Source organism: Dendrobates tinctorius, unplaced genomic scaffold, assembly GCF_039654945.1.
Source record: "Dendrobates tinctorius isolate UK_male_01 unplaced genomic scaffold, ASM3965494v1 ptg000060l, whole genome shotgun sequence".
Lineage (NCBI taxonomy): Eukaryota > Metazoa > Chordata > Amphibia > Anura > Dendrobatidae > Dendrobates > Dendrobates tinctorius.
In genome coordinates, this window is record NW_027361728.1 from 77,401,746 (window position 1) to 77,425,642 (window position 23,897).

Genomic DNA, 23,897 nt, shown 5'->3' on the forward strand with positions numbered 1-23,897 from the left:
AACATTGGTTAAGAAAACCCCTGCACAGTTTGGGGTCACCACCATAGCTAGGCGGATTACCGAGACGAGGAGAGGGAACTTATGCAGAGTCAGGGGCACAGGATGGTGCCTGCGAGGAGGCCGACTGCAAGGAGAGCAGGCAGTCATCTACGGAAGCCATATAGGACAAAATGTGAGCCTGGGTATCGCGCTGCTGGACCAGCTCCTGCTGGAGGCTGGCTTACTGGAGGCATTCCAGGGATCCACGGCCTGTAAGGCCGACAAACGTGAATCCATTGTCTTCATGAAAGACATAATGTGAGTCTGGTTTGCTCACAAAAATACTAGCTCCTTCAGAGCAGAGGTCCCAGCAGGGTCCATGGCCTGATTATACTGTTATGCCAGAGTCCGCAAGTACCAAGAGAGGACCCTCTGGACCGTGATACTGAAACTTCCCCGAGCGAGCGCACCACATTTGACCAATCCCTATACAGGGATTGTTAGGGAGCAAGCTCAGGGACCTCTAGTACCACAGATGCCAGGACCATGGGTCGGCTCAGGGACCAACACAAGAACGGAGATGAGACAAGGTAGTTGGGAGAGGGTAAAGTCTGAGCAGGAAAGGAGCAGGAGAGGTACGGAGCAGGTAAACAACGAGATGGAGAGGGTATGAGGGCAGAGGAGAGTGGAGGTGGAGATGGTATGCAGGCTGAGGAGAGCAGAGGTGGAGATGGTATGAAGGCACCAGAAAAATGCAGGGCTGGAATGGACTCTGGAAGAAACAGAGGGAGAAAAAAGGTTAACACACAGGCAACACAGGGTAACAGCCAGCGGCAAAAAAACGGGGCCTAAGTATGGGAGAAGAACTCAATAATCAGGCTCCTCCACTAAGGCCTGAAATACCTGGTGCCTGCCCTCCATTGGACAGGCAGCGCTGCCAGGTCAGGTCACAGAGTGGATAAGGCCGGTGGGTGCACGTGCGGTCGGGCCCTAAGGCGCATGCGCAAGGAGACCGAGCGCGCAGCCGGCGACAGAAGAGGAGCGCGCCGAAGCGCCCATACAGATGCCCGGCGGGGAGCAGGAGCAGGATGAGGGAATCCCGGCGCAGCATGGGAGCAGCGGCGGACCTGGTGACTGTGAGCAAGGGACTAACACCTGTTTAACCCTTGCTCTGCCTTCACATGAGTGACTGCATCCCGCGTTCCTGCAGGTTATTACACAGGCATGGAGGCCTTCTGCAATTAGTATGCTCCTTACTGTGCAAACTGAAACTTCAGGGCATGCTGCCACCAAAACTTTTTTCACATCTTTTACAGTCATTTGAGGGATTTTTACTCCTTGCCATCACAGAAACCTTGTGATAGACATAACAGCTTTGGCTTCCTGTCACATCCATTTTGTGTTGCCAGTGTTCCTTTAGTTTTCATCTTGCAAATTCTGCTTCCATCTGTATTCTTCATTAGCTTTTATTTCTTTTTGCTTCATTTTCCTTTTTTTTGTACAAGGCTCTCCTCTTAAAGGTGTGGTCCGAGGGTTTATTAAGCAGCTCCTCACAACACTCCTTGCCTGAATCTAGGTTCCTAGTTGCTTATCTCTTGATCCTGTTGGTACATGTTTGTTCGGTCTGTCCTGCTATTAACCCGGTTCATTTACTGTTTATCCTGATTTCTCTGTTCCTGATCTCGGCTATGTATATTGAACTTGTGCCATGACCTTAGATTGTCTGACCATGTCTTTGCCTTCATTCCCCTGTACTTCGCACCCATGCCACCAGGGCTGGTGTCACCACCCAGCGCACCCGGGCAAGTGCTGGGACCCTGAACAAATGGAGGGGGCCGACTTACCATCAGGGACACTGGCATGCTATGGAGTCTTTGAGTTGGGGGAGCCCAGTGCCAGCGCTGGCATCGACTCCATCTCAAATACTCATCTCTCCTCATTCCCTGCAGCTCCAGTGTCTTCTGACTCTCAGTGATGTCTCAGGTTAGAGGGCGTGATGACATCACTACAGCGTGCCCTCTGTGCTGATCACTGCAGAGAGACCGAAGCAGCAGGGGAACGGGAGAGATGAGTATTTGATAATGGGGTCCATTTTACTGCATGGAGCAATATATGGGGCCCATTATATTGTATGGAGCAATATATCGGGCCCATTATATTGTATGGAACATTACATGGGGCCATTATATACTGTATGGAACAATACATGGAGCCCACTATACTGTATGGAGCACTATGAGTGATATATTTTACTGTATGAAACATTATCTGGGGCCCATTATACTGTATGGAGCATTATACATTGGGCCCATTATACTGTATGGAGCAATATATGGGGCACTTATATACTATATGGGGCATTATATGGGGTTCATTATACTGTATGGAGCAATATATGGCGCCCATTATAATGTATGAAGCAATATATTGGGGCCACTAGTTTGAATGGAGAAATATATTGGACCACTATACTATATGGATCACTGTGCACTGTGTGGAGCCATTACACCATATGGAGCACTATGTAGGGCCCATTATACTGTATGGAGTAATATATGGGACCCATTACACTGTATACAGCAATATATGGGGACATTATACTTTATGGAGAAATATAGGGAACTATTATACTGCATGAAGCATTATATGGGGGCATTATTCTGTATAGAGCATTATATGGGGCCCATTATACTGTATGGAGCATTACATGGGGCCATTATACTGTGTGGAGCATTATATGGGGCCCATTATCCTGTATGGAACATTATATGGGGTCCAATATACTGTATGGAGCAATATACGGGGCATATTATTCTGTATGGAGCATTACATGTGGCCCATAATACAGTATGGAGGACTATGTGGTGCTTATAATACTGTATGGAGGACTATGTGGTGCCCACACTACTGTATGGAGGGCTGTGTGGTGCCCATAATACTGTATGGAGGACTATACTGTCCGGTCTAAAATCATAAGATTACAGTCACTCTGTATGCTGAGCTCTGTGAGGATCCACCGGTTTCTGAGCTATTGTAGAATTTGCAATAGATATAATTCATGTAATTTAAGACATAAGTGAAATCTTTGGCATTGTACTATGCATACTGTATATTTCTTATCTGTGCATAATATATTGTGGTATGTGTTATGAAATATGAACTATAATCAACCATTTGTAAGCTAGATATTATTTGTATGAACTCATCTTGGATTTTCACTGATCTGTAGGTGACACACTGAGAATGGATGTATGGGATGGCTGGAAAGAATTCCTCCGTGCATGTGTATTTGGACACAAACAAAAAGTTGAGCATTACTTATCAAAGTATGAAACTATTCTCAGGTACATAAATTGCTTACAGTCTTGGTTATTATAATTATAATAATGATAATCTATTGCTGAGCCTTAATTTCTGACTCTTTTGTGATCTGCCGCTGCCAGAGGTGTTTGTGGTGGCTGTGTGTTTTCCGATCACACCTTTGTAGAACATATCAATACTCTACCAAACCAAACTTTCTTGTGTATGGGGGAATTGGGAGAAATAGTTGACTGCCCAATGAGTGCTCAATTGTATGGCTAGCTTAAGGGTCAATGTTTCTTTCTCATTATTTTTGTCCCAATAAATAGAATGGTAATATTTGCAGAAACCCTCCCAGCAAAATTTGTAACTCCTGGTCTCATGTAAATGTGCCTGTAATGTAGAGTAGGTAAAGTAAAATACTTACTACCTATTGCCATCTTCCCCATTTGTCCTTAACTGCTATTTTCTTCTTTTAGACCATGTGACCTCAAATCAGACTTACCAGAAAGGTTAACAGTAGTAGCCTTCTAAGTGTGAGTTTATGGAGACTTGTTCTGAGACTTTATAGGCTTACATTGGTGGAAGTAGAATCATCCTACAGTATCCTCTTTGTGAGCCAGCAAAGCTGATGAGTGATCATGTGATCCAGAAGAGGACTGGAGAGGCGCTGGAAACTGGAGAAGATGGTGATCAGTGAAAATTTAAAGGCACCTCCACTACATTATAGACACATGCAGAAAAAATTAAGGGGAATAAAATTCAGCTGGGAGGGATTTTTTAATGATCAGAAAATCAGTCAGATCAAGAATTTTCTGATATCCCTTTAATGGCTTATCAATATATGATATCTGTCGTCAGGGTCGCAATATTATCTTTTCGTAACATGGGTCACTTTACTAAATAGTAAGTCTCCAACTGATATGCAAATAAGGCTATTTAAGGATATCTGTTCAAAATAATAAGTATATTTTTAATTTCTCCTATTAGCTAAATGGCACAATGGTTTGCTGTTTTGGAGAAGAGGAGTGTAAGTTGGTCTCTATTACAGTGTATGTAGGTGACAGATACGCTTTTGAACTTACAAGAGGAAGATTACATGCAAAAACTATACAATAAAAGTCATAGAAGATTATAAAAAAGCCCCCATACACATTAGACTAACATCAGCTGACCCTGATGATATTGGCCAACAGTCTAACATGTATGGTGGATTACCAACCCTCCCTCGACAGATGATGTAAATGCAGAAAAGGATTGGACAAGTGCAATTCTGGACTACTGATCCTTCTGTACTCTGGGAGATAAGCTGCTGCCAGAAGAACTGGAGACTGTCAGTGACTTTGTATGGGAGACATGGGATGGGTGTGTATGAGACACTTAAGGAGAACCAAAAAAAATAAATAAATAACAGTTTAGTTAACAACAGATTCCTGTGGGGGCACACGGTTACACTATTCCACAAAGTAGAAGCAAACAAAGAACCAGTGGAAAGAAAAGGATTTAGGATGGGTCCCCTGCAACAGGAGAACGCTTTGTCGTTGGTTGCTGGGCATGCATGAATTGGCCAAATTAGGTGCTAAGTGTCTCCATTTATTTAATCCTATTATCTAGAGCTGTAATGCAATTCATATTTCATACATTTCATGTTTACATGCTATAGGAAAACAGAGTGCAACTTGTTAGTTATGCATAGAGATGACTACTCTTAAGGCCCCGTCACACTAAGCGATCTCGGTAGCGAGATCGCTGCTAAGTCACAACTTTTGTGACGTAACAGCGATCTCACCAGCGAGATCGCTGTGTGTGACAGCGATCAGCGAGCAGCCCCCCTGCCGGTATCGCTGATCGTTGGAAGAAACCTCTGGACATTTCTTTGGTCGCTGGTCTCCCGCTGGCCAGCACGCATCGCTGTGTGTGACAGGCGGGAGACCAGCGATCAGGTGTAAAAAATAATAAAAAAAAATAAAAAATATTGTTATTCTCACCTTCCGACGTCCCGTTCAGCCCTCCTGCCTCTCTCCACGCTCCGGTCCCAGTGATCCTTTGCATGAATGACCGCGAGACTTTGTTATCCCTCGAGACCGTGACATCTCGCGGTCATTCTCGCAAAGGATCACTGGGACCGGAGCGTGGTGTGGTGTAATGACCACTGTGTCCACGAGGGGGCGCTGTGTGGATGTCCCAAGAGTGTGAGTGGTTGAAGAGCCATTATGTATCTCAAGGTGGGTGACCTTGAGATAGAGACATATGTATGTTTATGAATGCTATTGTAAAGTATATATGTCTGTGTGAAGGACCTGTGGTGAGGTCATAGTCATGTGACCCGGTGGGCATGGCTATGGACCATATAATGTGGCCAGGTTAGGTCACATGGAGTGAATGCTGGGACCTGATTGGTCCAGTTTTTGGAAGGTCCCGTGAGGAGAAGGATCTCCTCACTAACAGCAGCCTGTGGAGCGGCTGTGTGTGTAATGGCGGCCAGTATCTGAGAGTCCCTGAGGAGTGAGTGGACTTCTGCGGCCTGGAGAAACAGCCATATGGGAACCCTGACGTGGGTGAGATAACCCTGGGGCTAAATAGCCTGTATAATGGACGCTCTCCTGTAATGCTGTGTATATTGCTGCTGGAGGTTTATGAAGGATGAATAAACCTCATAGACTATGATTTGTTGGAAAATCCTGTGCCGGATGTGTTTTTCGATCGCTGCAAGCGAGAACCCCTTACTTACATGACAGCGCTACCTCACAGTGGAGAGAGGCAGGATGGCTGAACGGGACGTCGGAAGGTGAGAATAACTATATTTTTTATTTTGATTCTATTTTTTACAGGGATGGCCAGCGATGCCGGGTGCTCGGCATCGCTGTGCTGATCGCTGGTGAAGCTGTCTGTGTGACAGCTCACCAGCGATCACATAGCGACTTACTAGCGATCCTGACACCTTGATATCGGTGTCGGGATCGCTGGTAAGTCGCTTAGTGTGACGGGGCCATTAGTTTGCACCTGTACACACTAGTTTTCTGTTTGGAAGTGACTGTCAGTCTTTTGTTTTTAGTGGAAAAAAAAGGCAATGACAATACAAAGGTGCCAGACTTTACATTTGCTGACTATAGCCAATGGTGATCTAATATGGAAATATTATTGTATAAATGTTAATCTATTCTACAATAACCAATGTGTGTCTCACAATCAGGTTCCAGCAGCGAGTAGCTCTGTACATAGCTGCACACTTTGGACATCTGGAACTTGCGGAATGGCTGCAGACCAAGGGTGTCAGAGCAGATGAGGAAGTGGGTGTTCATCCTTATAGAGAGTGGTGCCGTGATACTAACCACCTTAATATTGGGAAATGTCCTGTCCATGCTGCTGCTGAAAATGGTCAGCTTCTTCTGATCAAATCATTTATTGCACAAAATGTTTTGTGCTTGGAGTGTCAAAATGCACTGGGTCAAACAGCACTCAAGATATGCATCCGCCATGGACATAAAGACTGCGTTTTATACTTAATTATGAAAATATGGTCAGTTGTCTCTTTCCCTAAAGTCTCTCTTCCCATGAGCATTTACATCAAAGTTAAAAAATGGCTATATACAACTCAGAAAAGAGTTCACAGAGGAAAAAAATGGGCTCCTGAATTCAAAACACGTGTTGGAGACCCGGTTGTGGTTGATGGATTTACAGAACCAAGAATGACCAGTAGAGATTTACATGGCTATTATCAGGACAAATGGAGAAAGGTTGTGCAGAATTCTGGAGAACGCAGCAGTCAAGCAATTGTTAATGTAGTTTTAAAATTGCGTCCTAAGACATTGAGGGAGCGGACAACACAATTTTCCACGTTTCCCTCACTCATCCAAACAGGAAGAAATCATATCCAGAGGGGATGTCAACCTGTAAGGGAATCATCAAATATCGAAGACATCATTACGAATAACTGGACTCCTCATATCCCGCTACCACCAATCACAGACATCAGGAACAGCCGTCCACAGAATTTAAGGACCCCCCATGCTGCTTTTTTGCTGAATTCATCACTAGAGTCATTTTCAAAATGCAGGGGTCGGACACCAAGACAGAGTGCTGTGTATTTCTTAAGCCTTGCAAGGTAAGTGTCATTTCAGTAAAGATAATAAATTGCCCCCAACAACAGTTGATCAATAATATAGGAAATCTACCAGTGCTAATTACTTACATTTACATATAAAGATACTTGTCACGCTCACGTCCTGACTGGTGGGCATGAGCCAGGGGGTTGTGGCCCCACTGTACCACAAACCAGACTATCCTGGAAGGGGCATAATTAAGACAGATGCCTTCGTCTTCACTGGAGCCTCTGATGGTGAGGTCAGGCTTGTGCGGCAGGCAGCTGCCAGGTGCCACTCCAGGGTGGTGTCTGGCTGTGGCTGCTGATCCCACTTGGGGAGACGGTACAGGCGACAGGCACGAGTAGTATACAGACACGGCTGAGACACTGGCAGGCGGGCACGGCTGAGACACAGGGCAGGCTGGCACGGCTGAGACACAGGGCAGGCTGGCACAGCTGAGACAGCGCAGGCGGACATGGCTGAGACACAGAGCAGGTGGGCATGACTGAGACACAGGGCAGGCTGGCATTGAAGAGACACAGGGCAGGCTGGCACGGCAGAGACACAGGGCAGGCAGGAGTGGTATTTGAAGGAACAGGTAGAGACCTGTTCACACAGGAGGTGCAGGTACAGATATAGGCAGGAAGGGGTGGAGTATGAGGGGACAGGTTTGGATCTGTTCCCACAGGAAATGCAGGTTCGGATACAGGCAGGAAGGAGTGGAATATGAAGGAACAGGTTTGGACCTGTTCACACAGGAAATGCAGGTATGGATACAGGCAGGAAGGAGTGGAACAGGGGTGTAACTACCAGGGTCGCAGCGGTCGCCACTGCGACTGGGCCTGGGGGGAGTCAGGGGTCCGGCAGGTCAGACCATGATATCTCCCAACCGTGCCGATTCTCGCGGGATAGTCCCGTTTTTGACCCCCCCACGTCCCGCACTGAGCCACTACACCCCCCCCATGCACCCCATCCTCGCCCTCGCAGATAGACCCATCGCAGCCTGCAATTAAGTCCTTTTCTGTGCGCACAGGACCTGTGATGGGGAGAAGTCAGGGGTCACATGATCAGGAGCCTCGTTGTCTGCAGGACTCTGCTGTGCTGGTTGTCATAATGCTGGATGAGGTAAAGTTTCTGTGTGGGGTCAGGAGGAGTTTGCAGGGTGGATGTAGCAGAGCCGTGTGTGTATGAGGTGTACGGAGCGGAGCTGTGTGTGTATGGGTTGTGCACAAGGTGTACGGAGCAGAGCCGCGTGTGTACGATGTGTACGGAGCGGAGCCGCGTGTGTACGATGTGTACGGAGCGGAGCCGCGTGTGTACGATGTGTACGGAGCGGAGCCGCGTGTGTACGATGTGTACGGAGCGGAGCCGCGTGTGTACGGAGCGGAGCCGCGTGTGTACGAGGTGTACGGAGCGGAGCCGCGTGTGCACGAGGTGGACGGAGCGGAGCCGCGTGTGCACGAGTTGTACGGAGCGGAGCCGCGTGTGTACGAGGTGTATGGAGCGGAGATGTGAGTGTATTTTGGCATGGGGGGCCCCATTTGAATGTTCACACCGGGGCCCATAACTTTATAGTTACGCCACTGGAGTGGAATATGAAGGAATAGGTTTGGACCTGTTCACACAGGAGGAGAACCGCAAGGCTGCGGAGAAGAGCTGGAGAGCAGCAAGAGGTTCTGCAGCAGCAGAAGCAGGACAAGGCAGAATCACAAGAGAGCGGAGCACAGGCAAACAGGGAGGACACAAGGAAAGACACAGCAAAGAAAGGCGTCAAAGACAAGGAGATAGACAGACAAAGGTAGGACAGAGTTCAGACAGGGAAACAATACGAGACAGGGCCAAGGACACAGGGACCAAAGTATACACAGATACAAAGTAAGGCTAGGAGCAACAGCACAGGAACCAGGAAATACTGCCTCCTGGAGGGCGGCAAGACAGGTACAAGACAAAGCTAGGACAAAGACACAGAGACCAGGATATTCTGCCTCCTGGAGGGCAGACAGAGTACCAAGCAAAGCTAGGAGAAAGTGCTCAAGGGAAGGAGGAACACAGAGCAAGACTTGGCAGCTCAGTAGCAAGAGACTAACTGAGTAAACACATTGCACAGGCAAGGTTCCAGTGGGTGGAGCTGCCCTAAATACTAGAGGGCTCTTGGTAATTGGTCAGGGACACATTAGACAGGTGCACCCTGACTCCATAAGCACCAGAGAGTTCTGGCGCCGCCCCCCCTATACACACAGCCAGGAAACATGCACAGAGTAGACAGGAGACAGAGCATGGAGCTGGCAGCAGACAGATATCCCAGCATGGCCTGGAGCAGTGAGAAAGTTGGTGAGTGGGGAATGAGAGGCCATGCAGCGATGCCAGCGGGTTGTTACAATACTCATGAGTCATTCATGTGAACAGTTGATGTTGGGTCACTCATTACTCTCATCTCGTCAAGCACTTTATGATATGGGAGGGTGATGTCCTGTCTGCAGTCACTGGGTTCAGTGGTGATGCCAAGTAGGCGGCATGTGACCATTGAGTAAGTGATCTGCTGCAGAAATCATCTGCTCTTCATCACCAGTGAAGCGTGGTGCAACAGAGAGCTGGAGCAGCGGGGGATTTAGTATGTAATTAGTTCTTATTTTATTATTTTAAAGTGAACCTGCAAAGTCCCCTGAGCACTCCAAAAGGCCACAATAGCATCCTATATGGTGATTACAGGGTTCTAGTAAGGTCATCTAAGTTGCAGGTAAACTCAATATTTATTCTGCCGATCACCATATGTTACTGAGGCAGAACTAATCTGACAGGGCTTCTCTTTCTCCTGACTATTCCTGCATTGGGTTCCACTATTCATGCCCCTATGGAGTGGTTGACAGTCACCAAACTAAAGGGAATGTCACACTTAGGCTACTTTCACACTTCAGGTTTTCGGCGTCAGGCGCGATCCGGCGTCGTGCCGGAACGCCGGATCCGGCAAATGTTTCTGAAAACCAGATGTGACGGATCCGGTTTTCTGCCGGATCCGTCTTTTTCTGGACAGACAAAACCGGATCCGTCTCATCCGGTTCATCCGTTTTTCTATCCGTTTTTTCGACGGATTACGCCGGATCCGGTTTTTAAAATTGACCCTTGTGGCCTTCCGAACGGGATTGGCTACTGGAAAACTATATATAGCGTGTTCCTACAGCCCTTCTTTGACAGGTTGTAGAGGAGAAAGTGCAGGTTGGAGAGAAGAGCAAGTTACTGGCGAAGATGGATGTTGTGATTGGAAATATTTTGAAGAATTTGGCGGATTTTACAGCGGAGGCGAATCGTTTGAGGGTGATTGTTCTGGAGAAGGAGAGAGCGAGACAGCAGCGCATCAGGCATCGTAGACGACGTTTGTGGATCCACCCCATCACAGCCAAGAGAATGACGCGTGGGGTCTATTCTACACTATGCATGGACCTTCGACGAAACCCGGATAAATTTTTTGGATATGTTAGGATGAAAATGGAGAATTTTGATTACTTGGTGGAGCGCATTGCACACCTCATAAGAAAAGCGGACACCTATTTCCGCTTCTCTGTTTCACCCGCAGAGCGTCTGATGGTGACTTTAAGGTAAGCCACATTTATTGGATATGCTCGCATCAGAGCACACTTTCACTGCAATCTTGTTGGTGGTAGTTTGTATCTCCAAGTGTTATAGGTCAGTTTTGGTATGTAATGCTGTGATTTAAAACTAATTTATTGTTTTTTAATTCCCCACAGATTTCTTGCAACTGGAGAATCCCTTTCGTCACTGCATTTCCAGTACAGACTCGGGATTTCCACCATATCTGGAATTGTGAAGTACACATGCCGTGCACTGTGGGACTCCTTAGCTGAAGAGTTTTTACCAGAGCCCACAACAGAGAGGTGGATTGAAATTGCTGACAAGTTTCAACAGATATGTCAGTTTCCAAACTGCTTGGGCGCTGTGGACGGGAAACATATCCGCATTGTAAAGCCAGCTGGATCGGGATCGGAATATTTCAATTACAAGAAATATTTTTCAATTGTCCTCATGGCCATCGCTGACGCGGAATACAAATTTATTGCGGTTGATATTGGGGCCTATGGCCGCTCCAATGACTCTCAAGTTTTCAAACTGTCTGCCATGGGGCGTAAACTGTATGGAAACACCTTCCAGTTCCCACCACCTAGACCGCTACCGCAAACATCTGGTCCACCTATGCCATTTGTCTGTGTAGGGGATGAAGCCTTCCAGCTGTCAGAACACCTTTTGAAACCGTACTCTAGCAGAGGATTGACAAGACCAAAACGCATTTTTAATTACCGCCTCACAAGAGCAAGAAGAATGGTTGAATGTACCTTTGGTATTCTGACAGCCAAATGGCGGGTCCTATTGACTGCGATCAACCTCAAGACAGAAACTGTGGACGAGGTGATCAAAGCGTGCGTGGTACTCCACAATTTTGTTATCTGCAAGGAACCCATTTCCATTGAGGACACCTCTGAAGAAACCACCTTGCAAGATTACCATGACATTACCACTAGAAGTTCTGTGACGGTTTCAGTAATGAGGGACAATTTTGCACTATACTTTATGTCACCTCAAGGCAGAGTACACTGGCAGGATGACAGAGTGTGAAAGATTTGTGCCCTAACCAAACTTGTGTACCTTCTGGACCAACAGTATATACCTTTGCCAACCAAAGTTGGCTATCTTGTCATGGTCTCTATTTTTAGCTTTAGGCCACAGGTGTGTACCTGGTTGTGTTTTATGCAAAGTATTTCACCTTTTAACAAAAGTTGTGTACATTGTTCGGAAATCACCAACAATAAACACAACTTTTTAGGTGAAATACTTTGCTTCAAACACAACCAGGAACACAACTGTGGCAAAAAGCTAAAATTTACCCACAGTTATATACCTAGTTTTGAATACCATTTCACCTTTTAAATACCCTGTATTTAACCTTTTTCGCCGCAGAAAGAAATGACAGACAACCAGTGTAAAATAATTTAACTTTTATTGAAAAATGTTTTTTTTAGTAAACTTTTTTAAAATTTTAATAAACTTGTTTAATAAAACTTTGAAACTATAAAACTGAAACCATAAAACTGGTCATTTTTATTTAAATACACACATTATAATTCTGTGTAGTGTGTGGTGGAAATACTGCTGTAGGGGCTGCGGGACACTTCGACACTGGGAGTGTGGAGAGAGGACTGGGATCGTGGTGGGGAAGGAACAGTTAGAGGTGAAGGTGTGGAAAAAACTACAGAATGGGTGGACATGTGGGAAGCAGAAGAGGTGGTGGGTGGTGGAGTGGAGGGTTGGGCAGGGACTGTAGGAGCAGATGATGTTGATGGCAAGTTGTATGGGGAAGGAGTTTGGTACGGGGCAGGTTGCTGGAAGTGGGGAGATGTCTGGTACGGGGCAGGTTGCTGGAAGTGGGGAGATGTCTGGTACTGTGGAGGTTGCTGGTACTGGTGAGGTTGCTGGTACTGGTGAGGTTGCTGGTGCTGGGGAGGTGGATGGTGCTGGGGAGGTGGATGGTGCTGGGGAGGTGGATGGTGCTGGGGAGGTGGATGGTATGTAATAGGAGGGGGAGGATGGAAAGTGGCTGGAGGTGGATGGTATGTAATAGGAGGGGGAGGATGGAAAGTGGCTGGAGGGGGTGTAGATGTAATAGGAGGGGGAGGATGGAAAGTGGCTGGAGGGGGTGTAGATGTAATAGGAGGGGGAGGATGGAAAGTGGCTGGAGGGGGTGCAGGTGGAGGAACTACTGTGGTGGGAGGAGGAGGAGGTTGGGAGGTAACTTGCTGGAGAGCAGCGTGGCATGAATGCATTACATGCATCTGCTGGGCAGGAGAGAGCGTTTCCATGCGCTCCACAACAGACCTGAAAAAGGTGTGGTTTGGCGAAGATCTTGCTTCTGAATGCATGGTTTGCAGAAGTGTCTTCACCTCCAGAATGCTGGAGTTGATCTGCTGATAGCCTGCGGATATTTGCTCTGACAAGACTTTGAGACAGTTCTGGAAAGATGCATTCAGATGCAAGAACTCTGGCGCATAAGTCTTTTCCTGACCCCTCTGCCGCTGCCGCCCAGTACCCGCAGGTGTACTAGAGGTGGCAGGGGCAGAAGGGTGGGGTAAAGGGAAAGCGATCTCCTCACCAGCAGCTTCATGTAATGTAGGCGGCCACGATGCTCCTGTGCTGGTGGATGGGACAGATGGGTCGAATGTGTGGGAAGGCTGGGAAGGTGCAGATGTACCGGGGCGGTCGAAGTGTCCCTCGGTGCCGGTCTCCTCAGGGATCGCCTCAGAAGGGTCCAATCGTGCCGGCTCCCGAGTGCTGCTCACCGTGCTGTGGAATAAAGAGAAAAAAAAACAATTAAAATACTGACATGGTATGGCCCTGGCTGAAAATTTTTTTTACATATAACATTTTTTTTCACATGTGGTGTGTAATATTTACCTTCTGGTGACCATTGTTTCCCGGAGGAACGACAGGGCTTCTGCGTACTTGTACTTGCTCCTGCGTCCTCCAGATCCACTCGGGGCCCGCATCTCTTTATTGAACTCCTTCTTGAAACGATCCCTCACAGACCGCCACCGATTCACAATTCTGTTCCCTGAAACAAGAAAGGAGTGGTTAGTATACAACATCAGTGTTTCCCAAACTCCAGTCCTCATGGTCCCCAGGGGTCATGTTTTCATGATTTCTATAGTAAATAGAAATCCTGAACACATGATCCGTGGGGACCACGAGGACTGGAGTTCGGGAAACACTGGTTTACATCAAGCAACCGGTACTGTATATACTTACGCTCTTTAATCTGGGCCCGAGCTTCGAGGTCCTCCCAGCGGCCCACAAGGAGAGAACAGATTTCCTCCCAGAGTCGTCGGGTAACAATCAGGTCAGCGTGGCGGCGGTCAGCCATATTCCAGAGCGGCTCCCTTTCTCTGACGAGATCGATGAGGCGGTCCACATCAATCCCTCCATCCTCACCGTCAGAGTCGGGAGCACGCTGTGAAGGCTGTTAAAGAAAAAGACAAAAATAACATAATTAGCCTCCACAAAAGAAATGAAATAAAAAGTGCAAAAAAACAAAGCAAAAATATTTATACTTACACGCTGGTGACCGCCGCGTTGCTGTCGCCGACGACCCTGGGAGGCACTGCAAGGACCTCTTGGCCAAGCACCAGATTGGGAAGACTAGAGAAGAAAACAAAAAAAGTTATGTCTTTGGATGTAGGCATTTGTTTGCTGTGTGTGGTCTGCAGAACATTGTTTTCTATGTGTTGTGTTTCTGCGTTTGATGCAAAAAACTTACGAATTGTGAGCCCACTCCAAGTGTCTGTCCACCCCTTCCTTCTTCTTCTGGGAGCTCCTCTTCATCTTGTGATTCCTGTTTTGAAATAAAAGGCAATGAATAGACATATATTACAGAGAAGATGGATTTTGGAAATAAAAGCTTACCGTCAAACGCTGACGATGCGAGGGAGGGCTCCCAGAAGATGTGCTGTCCTCTTGCTGGCCAGACTCCATGGCTGTGGGTGGTGTTACAGCTGCTGCCAGTGAAGCCAGTGCTGCTGCTGCTGCTGCATCTCTTGGGCAGCTGTTGAATAAAGAGAAACAAAGGGCCAATGAATATCTTGATATTCAATAGCCCTAGTTTGGAGGAATGGGGGATTTGATAATTACCGTCTCTCATCTGCTGCTGGCCTCCCCTCCTCAGCATGTTCTATTTGCTGCTCCATTTGGGGTGGTGGTGGTGCGGATGGTGCTGCAGTGGTCTCCTGCCTTCTCCTGCGCCTGGTTGCTGTCTTGGGTGGCATGTTGGGTGTGGCTGTGGGTCCCACTGTCTTGCTTTTATATATGTCTTGTGGGCAGAGCTACTGAGCATGCTCAGACCAAAAAACCGGATCCGGCCGGCGGATCCGGCTTTCGCCGGATCCGGCGCATTGCGGCGCTCATAGGCTTTCATTGTGTGAAAAAGCCGGACGCGCCGGATCCGGCGTGTCCGGCTTTTTCGACGGAGACAAAAAACGTTACAGTCACCGTTTTTTCCAGACGCCGGATCGCGACACATTGCCGGATCCGGCGAAAACCGGATGAAACGCATGGCCATCCGGCGCGATCCGGCGCAAATGCAAGTCAATGGGGGGGGGAAACTGATCCGGCATTGCATTTCGCCGGATCCGGTTTCTGTCAAAAGCGCCGGATCGCGCCTGACGGCGAAAACCTGATGTGTGAAAGAGGCCTAAGAGATATCGCTAGCAAGATCGCTATAACTTGTGACGTTATAGTGATATTGCTAGCGATATCGCTGTGTCTGATACTTACCTACAACCCGCTCCCCCGCTGGTTATTGCTGATCGCGCGAGAACGTCCAGGACTGTTTCTCATCATCAGCTTCCTGCGGCGCTTCCTGCTGGGCTTCCTGCTGTGACGACGAGCGACGCGTGGAACCGGGTGGGAGGAAGCAGGATCGCCTGGTGTGACAGGTAAGTAGCGACCCCCGTCCCCAGCGATGTCACTAGTGAGATCTGCCTGCGTGGCAGCTCACTAGCGACCACTTAGCGATGCACCAGCGATCCTGACCGCGTCATATCGCTGGTCAGGATCGCTGGTAGTGTGACAGTACCTTAAGCCCCTCATGGTAGGACTGCTGGTTCATCACTCGCAAGCACAAGATTTCCAGCAGACCTACCATGCTGAAGATTTATTGAGTCTGTTAATCATGCCCAGCTGAGATGTAATTAGAGGATCCAAGGCAGTAGTAGTCTGGATGAAACAACACCTCACTGGACTAGTCCTGCCTCATTAGCATATTGCTAATCTGATTATATGTTCATTTTTAACCCCTTAGTGACAGAGCCAATTTGGTACTTAATGGCCAAGCCAATTTTTAGAATTCTGACCTCTGGCTGTTTTTTCATGACATGTTATACTTCATTGTTAGTGGTAACATTTATTTGATATGACTTGCGTTTATTTATGACAAAAACTGAAATTTGACAAAAGTTTAGAAAATTTTGCAATTTTTAAACTTATAATTTTTGTACCCTTAAATCAGAGAGTGATGTCACACAAAATAGTTAATAAATAACATTTCCCACATGTCAACTTTACATCAGCACAATTTTAGAAACATATTTTTTTTGTTAGCACGTTATAAGGGTTAAAATTTGACCAGCGATTTCTCATTTTTCCAACAAAATTTGCAAAACCATTTTTTTTAGGAACCACCTCACATTTGAAGTGAGTTTGGGGGTCAATATAACAGAAAATACCCAAAAGTGAAACCATTCTAAAAACTGCACCCCTCAAGGTGCACAAAACCACATTCAAGAAGGTTATTAACCCTTCAGGTGATTCACGAGAACTAAAGCAACGTGGAAGAAAAAAATAACATTTTACTTTTTTCATAAAAAGTTTACTTTGGAACCATTTTTTTTATTTTCACAAGGGTATCAGGAGAAAATGGACCACAAAATGTTTTGTGCAATTTCTCCTGAGTACGCCAATACCCTGTATGTGGGGAAAAGCCACTGTTTGGGCTCATGGCAGAGCTCAGAAGAGAGGGAGCACCATTTGACTTTTTAAACGCAAAATTGGCTGGAATCAATGGTGGCGCCATGTCACGTTTGGAGACCCCCTGATGTACCTAAACAGTGAAACCCCTCAATTCTAACTCCAACCCCAACCATAACCCTAACCACAACCCTAACCCCAACACACCCCTAACTCTAATCCCAACAATAACCATAATCCCAACCATAACCACAACCCTACCCTAGCTCAACCCTAACTTTAGCCCAATCCTAACGCTATCCCTAACTCTAACCCTAGGCCAACCCTAACCCTATATTTAGCCCAACCCTAACTTTAGCCCAACCCTTACCCTAATGGAAAAATGGAAATAAATACAATTTCTTATTATTTTTACCTAACTAAGGGAATGATAAAGGGAGGTTTGAGTTACTATTTTTTTTATTTTGATCACTGTGATTATTATTCATTTTTATAGTACCATTTATTCCATGGAGCTTTACATGTGAAAAAGGGACATACAAAGAAAAGCACAATAAACATAAGCAATGCAAGGCACACACAAGTACAAAATGAGAGAAGACCCTGCCCGCGAGGGCTCACAGTCTTTAGGCGATAGGTGAGGATACACTAGGAGAGGGTAGAGCTGGTCGTGCGGTGGTTCAGTAGACTGAGGATCACTGCAGGTTGTAGGCTTTCCGGAAGTGGTGGGTCTTCAGGTTCCTTTTGAAGGTTTCTGTGGTAGGCAAAAGTCTGATGTGTTGGGGTAGAGGGTTCCAGAGTATGGGGGAAGCACGGGAGAAGTCTTGTGTGCGGTTGTGGAAAGAAGAGATAAGAGGGGAGTAGAGGAGATCTTGAGAGGATCGAAGGTTGCATGTAGGTAAGTTCCTGGAGACCATGTCACAGATGTATGGAGGAGACAGGTTGTGGATGGCTTTGTATGTCATAGTTAGGGTTTTGAACTGGAGCCTCTGGACAATAAGAAACCAGTGAAGGGTTTGGCAGAGAGGAGAAGCTGGGGAATAACGGGGAGACAGGTGGATTAGTCGGGCAGCAGAGTTTAGGATAGATTGGAGTGGTGCAAGAGTACTAGAGGGGAGGCCAGAGAATAGGAGGTTGCAATAGTCGAGGTGGGAGATGATGGGAACATGCACAAGTCTTTTTGTAGTTTCTTGGTCAAGGAATGTTAAGATCCAGGAAATATTTTTGAGTTGGAGTCGGCAGGAGGAGGCAAGGGTTTGGATATGTGGCTTAAAAGAGAGGGTAGACTAGAGGATCACCCTGAGGCACTGTGCATGCGGGATTGGGGAAAGTGACGTTGATGGATAGGTCTGGTGAGATGGGGGAAAGATGATGAATTCTGTTTTGTACATGTACAGTTTTAAAAAGCGAGCAGAAAAGAAAGATGAAATAGCGGACAGACATTGTGGGATTTTGGTCAGTAAGGAGGTGATGTCGGGTCCAGATAGGTAGATCTGCGTGTCATCGGCGTAGAGATGATACTGCAAACCGTGTGATTCTATGAGCTGTCCCAGGCTAAAGGTGTAGATGGAGAATAGTAGGGATCCTAGAACTGAGCCTTGGGGAACACCTACAGACAGGGGGTGAGGTGCGCAGGTGGTGTGGGAGAGGGAGACACTGAATGTCCCGTCTGTTAGATATGACGAGATCCAGGATAGGGCCAAATCTGTGATGCCAAGAGATGAGAGAATCTGTAACAAGAGGGAATGGTCTACAGTATCAAAGACACAAGACAGGTCCAGGAGGAGGAGGACAGAGTGGTGTTGCTTGTTCTAGGCGGTTGGTTGGTCATTGGTGACTTTAGTTAGGGCAGTTTCAGTTGAGTGATGTGGTCGCAAGCCAGATGGTAACCGGTCAAAGAGGGTGCAGGAGGAGAGGTGGGAGGACAGTTCAAGAAGGACATGCTGTTCCAGTAGTTTTGAGGCATAAGGGAGAAGTGATATTGGGAAATAGCTAAACACAGAGTATGGGTCAAGAGAGGGCTTTTTGTGGATGAGTGTGATTGAGGCATGTTTGAAGGATGAGAGGAAGACACCATTTGTAAGTGAAAGGTTGAAGATGTGTTAGGGTTGGGATGAAGACTGTGGCAAGGTTAGGGATGAGGTGGGACCGGAGTGGGTCAAGCGTGCAAGTGGTGAGATGTGATCTTGACAAAAGGGAGGAGAGATGATCTTCTGTTATGGTGGAGAAGCTAGTTTTGGAAGAACAGGGCTGAGCAGTAGAGAGAAGGGGAATTGGGGGCTGCGGGCCAAATCTTTCTTTGATGTTATCGCTCTTCTGCTTAAAGAAAGAGGCAAAGTCTTCAGCAGAAATGAGAGAAGAGGGAGGATGTGCTGGGGGACAGAGTAGAGAATTGAAAGTGTGAGACAGGGAGGATATGAGAGATGAGAAGTAAGTTTATTTTGCGGCAGTGAGAGTGGACATGAAGCTGGCGGGGGACTGCTTGTATGTGAAAAAGTGCTCAACAGAACGGGATCTCTTCCATCAACGCTCAGCGACCTTGGAAGCCCGTCTCAGTTCTTTGGTCAGGCTGGTCAGCCAGGGTTGCCTGTTGATTGTACGAGTTTTGGTGTGCAGTATTGCGGTGTTATAAAAAGTGGCTGCAGCATCTGTGTCATGTAAGTAAGCTATGTCTGTAAGAGGGAGAAGGGACTCAGAGTGAATGTAAATTGAGCTGTTTGAGATTTCTGCAAAGGTGAGTGAGTTTGTGTAGTGGGGGTTGTGCACTAGGAGAGGAGAGGGAAGAGAATGTCAGTAGGTTGTGGTCAGACAGGGGGAGGGGTGAGTTAGTGAGCTTAGTAAGGGAACAGAGGCGGATGAAGCTAAGGTCCAGCATGTGGCCATCTTTGTGAGTGGCCACGGAGGACCACTGAGTGAGGCCAAAGGAGGCAGTCAGTGATAAAAGTTTAGAGGCAGCTGAGGTTGAAGTGTCAATTGGGATGTTGAAGCTACCCATGATGATAGTGGGGATGTCAGCAAAAAGGAAATGAAGGAGCCAGGTGGTAAAGTGGTCGAGGAAGGTGGAGATGGCTAGTTCTGGGGGGAGGTAGATGACAGCCAGCTGGAGGTTGGAGGGGGAGTAGATGCGAACGGAGTGCACCTCAAACGAGGGAAGAGTAGCAGAGGGTGGGAGTGGAATTGGGGGAAAGGAGCAGGTATCGAACATGAGCAAGCCAACTCCTCCAACACGTTTGTTCCAGGGGCGAAGGGTGTGAGAGAGATGGAATCTGCCACAAGAAAGTGCAGCAGGAGAGGCTGTGTTAGGCTGGTTTCACATTTGCGTTAAAACAACGCTGCGCCCTGCGTCGTTAAGCCCCGCCCCGAGCCGGCTCCCTACCCGCCCCATCCGGGATCACCGCCTACTTTCGCATTTGCACGCATGCGATCGGCGCACCCTATCTTTAGCATAGGGTGCGCAGATCATGCGCTGCCAGTGTGAAAGTAGCGTGCTGCGCACTTTTGACGGTGCGCCGTGCGCGCCGAAATGCAGCATGTTGCATTTCGGCGCGCACGGCGCACCGTCAAAAGTGCGCAGCACGCTACTTTCACACTGGCAGTGCATGATCTGCGCACCCTATGCTAAAGATAGGGTGCGCCGATCGCATGCGTGCAAATGCGAAAGTAGGCGGTGATCCCGGATGGGGCGGGCAGGGAGCCGGCTCGTGGGGGGGGTTAACGACGCAGGGCGCAGCGTTTTAACGCAAATGTGAAACCAGCCTTAGAGGGGGTGAGCCAGGTTTCAGAGATGCCAAGGAAGGAGAGTTTATTAGTGATAAAGAGGCCATGGTGACAGTTTGTTGCAGACAGAGTGTGTTGTTCATAGTGCTCCAGGTAGGGGGACTGGGGGAGTGGAGGCTGGGTGAATGGGTATGAGGTTTTCATGATTGCGAGAACTTGTAGAGGATCGTGGCAGGGTGTTAGAAATAAGTGTGGGGATGTATTGAGGAGGGCCAGGATTTGGAGATACGTCGCCAGCCATGAGGAGTAGCAGACAGAGCATTAGAAGTTGGGAGCAGGATAGGACATCATGTGGCCGTGTGTGTCTGGAGAAAAAGGATTGTATGTGGAGGAACAGTTGTGAGGAGGCGGTGAGATGGCTGGGGAGGATAGAGGGAGATATGACTAGTTCCTTAGTAGGTGGATGGATTACAGGAGATCATAAGAAATAAAGTAGTATGGGAGTGAAAGTGAAAAGAAACAGAAACATTGTAGTGGTTTTCTATCCCATTACCTTACAGTTAATTCCAGTCCAATTCAAGTCTAATTCAAAATATTGAACTTAAAAATATGTACTTTGAAAGATGCATGAATCAGACTAATATCTGGATCAAAAAAATAAAAAAAATAAAAAACAAATCTGAACTGAGAAAAGTAAGTTAATGTGTATGCTCAATGTAAGTGCATATTAACACATGACCATTAACCAGAGAAAACAAAAAGCAAAAAACACAAATATCCTGAACTAAAAAGTAAAAAATATACTGCAAATAATGCATAAAGGTAATAATAATAATAATAAGGCCTCTTTCACACATCAGGTTTTCGCCGTCAGGCGCGATCCGGCGCTTTTGACAGAAACCGGATCCGGCGAAATGCAATGCCGGATCCGGTTTCCCCCCCATTGACTTGCATTTGCGCCGGATCGCGCCGGATGGCCATGCGTTTCATCTGGTGTTCGCCGGATCCGGCAATGTGTCGCGATCCGGCGTCTGGAAAAAACGGCTACTGTAACGTTTTTTGTCTCCGGCGAAAAAGCCGGACACGCCGGATCCGGCGCGTCCGGCTTTTTCACACAATGAAAGCCTATGAGCGCCGCAATGCGCCGGATCCGGCGAAAGCCGGATCCGGTGGCCGGATCCGGTTTTTTTGGTCTGAGCATGCTCAGTAGCTCTGCCCACAAGACATATATAAAAGCAAGACAGTGGGACCCACAGCCACACCCAACATGCCACCCAAGAAAGCAACCAAGCGCAGCTGGAGAAGGCAGGAGACCACTGCAGCACCATCAGCACCACCACCACCCCAAATGGAGCAGCAAATGGAACATGCTGAGGAGGGGAGGCCAGCAGCAGATGAGAGACGGTAATTATCAAATCCCCCATTCCTCCAAACTAGGGCTATTGAATATCAAGATATTCATTGGCCTTTTGTTTCTCTTTATTCAACAGCCGCCCAATAGATGCAGCAGCAGCAGCAGCAGCAGTGGCAGCAGCTGGAACACCACCCACAGGCATGGAGTGTGGCCACCAGGAAGACAGCACATCATCTTCTGGGAGCCCTCCCTCGCATCGTCAGCGTTTGACGGTAAGTTTTTATTTCCAAAATCCATCATCTCTGTAATATATGTCTATTCATTGCCTTTTATTTCAAAACAGGATTCACAAGATGAAGAGGAGCTCCCAGAAGAAGGAAGGGGTGGACAGACACTTGGAGTGGACTCACAATTGGTAAGTTTTTTGCATCAAACACAACATCACACTACACACAACACATAGAAAACAATGTTCTGCAGACCACACACAGCAAACAAATGCCTACATCCAAAGACATAACATTTTTTGTTTTCTTCTCTAGTCTTCCCAATCTGGTGCTCGGCCAAGAGGTCCTCGCAGTGCCTCCCAGGGTCGTCGGCGACAGCAACGCGGCGGTCACCAGCGTGTAAGTATAAATATTTTTGCTTTGTTTTTTTGCACTTTTTAGTTCATTTCTTTTGTGGAGGCTAATTATGTTATTTTTGTCTTTTTCTTTAACAGCCTTCACAGCGTGCTCCCGACTCTGACGGTAAGGATGGAGGACTCGATGTGGACCACCTCATCGATCTCGTCAGAGAAAGGGAGCCGCTCTGGAATATGGCTGACCGCCGCCACGCTGACCTTATCGTTACCCGACGACTCTGGGAGGAAATCTGTTCGCTCCTTGTGGGCTGCTGGGAGGACCTCGATGTTCGGGCCCAGATTAAAGAGCGTAAGTATATACAGTACTGGTTGCTTGATGTAAACCAGTGTTTCCCGAACTCCAGTCCTCGTGGTCCCCACGGATCATGTGTTCAGGATTTCTATTTACTATGGAAATCCTGAAAACATGACCCCTGGGGACCATGAGGACTGGAGTTTGTGAAACACTGATGTTGTATACTAACCACTCCTTTCTCGTTTCAGGGAACAGAATTGTGAATCGGTGGCGGTCTGTGAGGGATCGTTTCAAGAAGGAGTTCAATAAAGAGATGCGGGCCCCGAGTGGATCTGGAGGACGCAGGAGCAAGTACAAGTACGCACAATCCCTGTCGTTCCTCCGGGAAACAATGGTCACTAGAAGGTAAATATTACACACCACATGTGAAAAAAAATGTTAGATGTAACTTTTTTTTTTCAGCCAGGGCCATACCATGTCAGTATTTTAATTGTTTTTTTTTCTCTTTATTCCACAGCACGGTGAGCAGCACTCGGGCGCCTGCACGATTGGACCCTTCTGAGGTGATCCCTGAGGAGACCGGCACCGAGGGACACTTCGACCGCCCCGGTACATCTGCACCTTCCCAGCCTTCCCACACATTCGACCCATCTGTCCCATCCACCAGCACAGGAGCATCGTGGCCACCTACATTACATGAAGCTGCTGGTGAGGAGATCGCTTTCCCTTTACCCCACCCTTCTGCCCCTGCCACCTCTAGTACACCTGCGGGTACTGGGCGGCAGCGGCAGAGGGGTCATGAAAAGAGTTATGCGCCAGAGTTCTTGCATCTGAATGCATCTTTCCAGAACTGTCTAAAAGTCTTGTCAGAGCAAATCTCCGCAGGCTTTCAGCAGATCAACTCCAGCATTCTGGAGGTGAAGACACTTCTGCAAACCATGCATTCAGAAGCAAGATCTTCGCCAAACCACACCTTTTTCAGGTCTGTTGTGGAGCGCATGGCAACACTATCTCCTACCCAGCAGATGCATGTAATGCATTCGTGCCACGGTGCTCTACAGC

General features: G+C 47.5%; 1 protein-coding gene across 1 annotated transcript in view; it reads left to right on the forward strand.

Annotated features, from left to right (window-relative positions):
- ANKUB1 (ankyrin repeat and ubiquitin domain containing 1) overlaps positions 1-23,897 on the forward strand; it is a 79,395-nt gene that overhangs the window by 50,678 nt on the left and 4,820 nt on the right. Inside the window, exons 4-5 of the mRNA XM_073579139.1 lie at positions 3,209-3,323; positions 6,473-7,384. Coding sequence (XP_073435240.1) covers positions 3,209-3,323; positions 6,473-7,384 — 1,027 coding nt within the window. The remainder of the gene's footprint in view (positions 1-3,208; positions 3,324-6,472; positions 7,385-23,897) is intronic.